We start from the raw sequence: 5,946 nt of genomic DNA on the forward strand, positions 1-5,946 counted from the left end.
ATATATAGCTGAGTATCATCAGCATAACAGTGGAAGCTAATTCCGTATTTTCTAATAATATTACCAAGGGGCAACATGTATATTGAAAATAGGTGTGGCACTCAATATTTTACTGATGATAAATGAGATGATGCCCCATTTAAGCAAACAAAATGGTAGCGATCGAACAGATAGGATCTAAACCATCTTAGAGCCTGCCCTTGAATACCTGTATAGTTTAGCACAAGTATAATCTAGCACAAGGACATTTATTAAATAAAATTATCTTCTTTTTATGGGGTTCAGGTCTGGTGAGTTTGCTGGCCAGTCAAGCACTCCAACACCATGTGGAAACTTAACACTGGACTTCAAGCTATTTGCTTCTTTACCCTTCCTCCAGACTCTAGGACATTGGTTTCCAAATAAAATACAAAACTTGCTCTCATCTGAAAAGAGGACTTTCATAAGATGCCTCTGACATTGTCTGTGGTTCAGGAGTGTCTTAACAAGAGGAATACGACAACTGTAGCCAGCCGTGTGGTGGCTCTTGATGCCTTGACCCCAGCCTCAATCAATTCCTTGTGACTTTTACTCAAATTCTTGAATCGATTTTGCTTCCACATAAGGCTGCAGTTCTCTCGTTTGGTTGTGCATCTTTTTCTTCCACACTTTTTCCTTCCACTCAACTTACTATTAACATGCTTTAATACAACACTGTGTGAACAGTCGGCTTCTTTGGCAATTAATGTTTGTGGCTTAGCCTCCTTGTGAAGTGTGTCAGTGATTGTCTTCTAGGCAACTGTCAGCTCACTTCACAGACCTTTGTGTAAACAAAGAACTGTGTGTAGCCAAAGCTAACTCTTTTAGCAGCCATACAGGCTAAGCTAAGCCCTTTACCTCAACAGCTAGCTGTCAGAATCTAACTGACACTTAGATAGGTGTGCATGTAAAGTGTAACTTTCAAACCACTCCTATCTCTCTCTTTCTCTCTCTCTCTCACTCTTGGTTTCACTTCCTGTTCGTATTAACACCTGTTTAAACTCAGGTTTGCCCCTGATACACTCAGAACAGACATGATACGCTTTTATGCAGTTCTTCTGACAGGATTATTTTATTTATCATGTGTCCAGGTCGCACACAATCACGGTTATATGTCTGATCTAAAACACAGCTGCCCTCATGTTTTGCTGCAAATATCAATTGTGAGTGAAGGTTTCGCCTTTGCAGGACTTTGATATGAAGAGTGTACAAATGCCCCATGCACAGAAAGCAAATTAAAAATTTGCTGATGTTTCAGTGTGGATGAGAGCTTGTAGAAGTGTAGATGGAGAGTGTTTTAACATTCAAATGCATTCGGATTAATTTAGACGTAGCCTAAGGCAGCCTCGCCGCCGTATGAGGCAACAACTTTGCAGGAACAGTTTTTGCATGAATGCACCTCATGAAACAGATATCTGAAAGACTTCTGTAGACTTCTGAGGCAACGATTTAATAATCTACAACATAATAGAACGAGTTTTTGTGATAATTAAAAAAATATTTTATTACTATAATACTGATTTCTCGATAGAACTAACCTCAAAAGTGCAAATAAAACAGTCAGAAATATACATTTACACACAAACTGACCACCAAACACAACTTTTTGGACACCATCTTTTTATTTTTAGCTCAACCAACACGGAATGGAACGCACAGGATTGTGGGATATCAATGACAGCAAAGGATACATTTATGTATCATTTGCTATTATACATCTGCTATTATATATATATATAATATATATATATATATGTATGTATATAATAGCAGATGTATAATAGCGGCTTTAAATATAATATCATATATATCAGGCAAGCTGAGCCTGAAATCAACAACTTCGTGCCCCCAGGTAACTTCCTCATCACTGGAGAAATTGAGCAATGTCAGGAGTGCTGCTCTTTACACTGAAGTAACAAACTGGACAGTGTTTGCAGATTCATCCCTGCCTGCTGCAACCTTCTCAGGATTGTATGATACCCATCTGCTTGTGCAATACTGTCAAACCTTCAGGACCCCAGTTTTCACTAATGGACTGGTGGTCAGCAAAATGTTGGCCTAAAAAGATATATTGTAGACAAGAGACAAGACTCTTTGTTATTGCCAGTAGTTTCGTTTAATGTTTTCAAGCTATCTCAGTCAGTGTCATACCCGGTACTTTCAAAGATAAAAATGTTAATCATTTATTTATTGCTTATGTAAAAGAATAGTAAATACACAGATACTTTTTATCTACCCCCATTCACGTGTACCTTTCAAACTGAAACCAGAGTATCTTTTTGCTAGAATCTTCAACTCTTTAGTATAACTGTTCTGCTGCTCTGTAACAGTATCATGCTTTTGGAGAGCTAACTGAAACATTCAAGGTATGTTCTTCGCTTTTCACAAAACATTATTTATAGAATTGCCCATCTTTGGACCACTCAATGTGTTAAAGATTTGTCATAGCCACGTGATGACAAATCATTTGCTCTATAAACCTTTCACACCCACAACCACAGTCATCATACGAAAAGACAGGTTAGAGTATCAACATATTTATACAATGTTTTGCTTTTAAAACTTTTTGTTAAATGTTTGAAATAACAATGCTGTAATTTTTTAAGACTTTATTGTTTCAAATCTAGAAAACTTTTTGAATGATGTTAAATTTACACCAATAATGAACTGACAGAAATATTAACTTTTTCTTATCTCAATACAGATCATGGGGAAGTTCCAGATTTATCTAGTTTTCTTGGCATTGCTTCTTATGACCATTTCTGGAGAGGATGACTTAGGTGCATCAAAAGAGTGTAAGGATGCTCCCTTTGTTCCAGGATACAATCTTGCTGGAGAAGGATTTGATGTTGTGACCATGGAGCGAAAAGGTTCTTATGTGATCGACACAGAAAAATGGGATTTGGGGAATGGAACTTGTAAATTACGCCAAAACAGGTACATGAATGGAATTAAACAGAAGCTACCAGTAGCAGTTGTACACTGGAGGACCTTGCCAAAGTGTTCAATGAAAGTCTCCAGTCAGATCTTTGAATCAAGTGAAGCACTGGTCAATGATTCATCGTCAGCACTCTCAGTCAGCTGGAAAGTTGGTATAGACGTCAAGGCTGTTGGAGCTGCAGTTGGAAGCACTCATTCCAGGGAAGCAAAATTTGCAATGAAAAAATCAAAGGAAGACAAATACAGTTTCACCAAACATGAAGTTGGGTGCAATTTTTACAGGTGAGAGAGCTGGAGACTCTTTTATTCCTTCATTCATGATGTTAAAAAGATAATGACTATGCAAAGAAATAAAACTATTAATTGCAAACTATTTATTTTATTACTCTAAATTGAAATGTTTTTACTATTTCTTTGCAGATATCGTGTAGCTGCAAAGCCTCCTCTTCACGAAGAGTTTCTTGAAGCAATCAACTCACTCCCTGCATCCTACGATCCAGACGCCTACTGCAACCTGATCACCACATATGGCACTCACTATACCACAAGTGTTAAGTTAGGAGGGCAAATGAAAGCTATAACAGCCATCAAATCCTGTCAGGCTGCAGTGAGTGGACTTACAGACACTGCGGTGAAGGATTGTTTGGATGTGGAAGCCTCTGGTTCCTACAGTGTAGCAACTGTGAAGGCAGAAGCACATTTTTGTAAAGAAAAGAAGAAGAAGATGGGCACAGATGAAAAGTTCAGCTCCATGTTCAGTGAGCGTCAGACAGAGATTATTGGAGGAAACATCAATGGAGAAGATCTACTTTTTTCTGGTTCATCACATCCAGATTCCCTTAAAAAATGGCTTGAGTCTTTGAAGAGTGTCCCTGACATTGTGCATTACTCTCTTAAACCCCTTCATTTCTTACTGAGTAATAATCACCCCACAAGAAAAGGACTGAAGAAAGCTATTGAAGAATACATCATTCAAAATGCCCTCATGAAGGTTTGCTCTGAGCCTTGCAAGATGGGCAGGAAGTGCAGTGCAAGAGACCGATGTGCTTGTGTTTGTGAAAGTAGTCAAATTATAACGTCTAACTGTTGTCCACCTGAAAAAGGACTTGCCACCCTGAAAGTCTACAATCTCAGTGCCAAAGGTCTGTATGGAGATACATTTACAGAAACAGATGGCACTGTAACTGTTACATATGACAAACAAACCAAGCACACTAAGACCATTGATGATAATAATAATCCACATTGGTCAGAAACATTTGACTTTAGTCCTATTAAGATCAGAATGGCCAATAAACTACAGTTTAAAGTATTTGATGTAGACAACTACTGGAACAGCGATCTCCTTGGTTCATGCTCTTTTGATCTTAGAAGTGGAGTTGTGACTAATGCTTGTGTTTTTAAATATGGCACCTTCTTTTTTACCTATGAAATGAAATGTGCACCCAGTCTGCAGGGCCCACAGTGTGATGTTCACAAACCTTCTCCAATGGCTGCCCATCTGGCTGATATTTTCAGCTCAAGAAATGGTGTTCTGGTTAAAGACCTGCCGAGGCTTGAATTAGCTCTCAATAACTCAGACAACTTCAATTTCAGGAGCACTTATGGAAAGCTAATGATGCTGTGACTTGGATCTTGAATCCCTCCTTTATGCCTGAGAAGTAGCCATACAGACTACTTTCATCTTTGTAACCTTTGCTTACTTATTTTCCCATTACTGATATTTTAAAAATATTTCCTATTATTCCCTGTGTTTTTGCATCAATAAAGCATTTTAAAGACATCTATGTAGGGCTGTGGATCTTTTGTAGGCAGCGAATCGTTTTGATTCACCATTCATTCAGTTTCTATTCAATTCAAGAATGATTTTTGAAAACTAAGAACGATTCAATTCAATTCAGTGCACAATTAAATTCGATTCGATTGATTAACGATTCGATTCTGCATTTTTTTTTAAGTGCATTCACAGGATTATTTAAATTCTTGAAATGCTTAGTAAGGGGGAAAATTACAAACCACCTGTATTATTATGGTATGTGCTTTATTTTACAGTCCTGTTCCTCATGTACATAGTATGTACTTATTAAAGTAATTACAATAACTATGTAATAACTAGGTACTAACCCTGAACCTACCCCTAAACCTAACCCTACCCCATGTAGTTACCTTGTGTTACCAGAACTTTCTTAGAAAAATACACTGTAAGTACACTATAAGTACATGTTAGTACACGTACTGTAAAATAAAGTGCAACCATTATTATTATGAAATATTATTGCATACAATATTGCCCAACATAAAGTATATAAATATATCAAATAAAAAAAATTTAAAAGAAGAATTTACAGGGTATCTGCAGTATTTTTAAAATAAAATTAAAGGTTTTTAATACCTGCACAAATAAAATGAATACTGTATGAGCAGTAGGGCTGCGATTTTCATGCACCTCTCATCAGTAAAGACGCTCCTGTAATTAGAAGTATATCTCCAGCACGTGCGTTCAGATCACAGTTGCTGCCCAGTTGCTTCTTAAAACTAGTCCAAAACTAGCCCAGTCGCGTTTCTGGGAGGTTCCCCGATAAAAATTGCTTCCCGTGGTTAAAATATAAATTTTTGGGAAGGGTTTCCCTGGTAAAATTAGCATTTTAGGGGCTAAATATCACGTTATTGGTATTGGGATTGCTTCAAACCGCGGACATGAAAAACAACCGCAGACTTGGCAACACTGGTTCAGGTGGAGTAGTCTACCAACAACTAACACAAAATCCAGGTCTCTCAAGTCTCACGCATTGGGCGATGAGACCCACGCATTTCAATTCGTTCACACGCTCACACGCCACACCTTGTATTTCTCACGCAGAGACATTACGAGGATAATAATGCCCACCAAGTTGCGGCGCTATTTTTTAAACAGCGAAACAGGTAGAGGAATCAAGTGAGTTTCTCGAAGGCCCTGACACGCACCAGCTAATCAAATAAAAAATATAT

General features: G+C 37.8%; 1 protein-coding gene across 1 annotated transcript; it reads left to right on the forward strand.

Annotated features, from left to right (window-relative positions):
- The first annotated feature begins 2,724 nt into the window (after positions 1 to 2,724).
- On the forward strand, positions 2,725 to 4,732 carry LOC113068256 (perforin-1-like). The gene is made up of 2 exons (XM_026240918.1): positions 2,725 to 3,240; positions 3,379 to 4,732. The coding sequence occupies exons 1-2, from the start codon at positions 2,726 to 2,728 to the stop codon at positions 4,583 to 4,585; spliced, it is 1,722 nt and encodes a 573-aa protein (XP_026096703.1). The 5' UTR covers position 2,725; the 3' UTR covers positions 4,586 to 4,732.
- The last annotated feature ends 1,214 nt before the right edge of the window (positions 4,733 to 5,946 follow it).

The sequence above is a fragment of the Carassius auratus genome, linkage group LG44F, assembly GCF_003368295.1.
Source record: "Carassius auratus strain Wakin linkage group LG44F, ASM336829v1, whole genome shotgun sequence".
Lineage (NCBI taxonomy): Eukaryota > Metazoa > Chordata > Actinopteri > Cypriniformes > Cyprinidae > Carassius > Carassius auratus.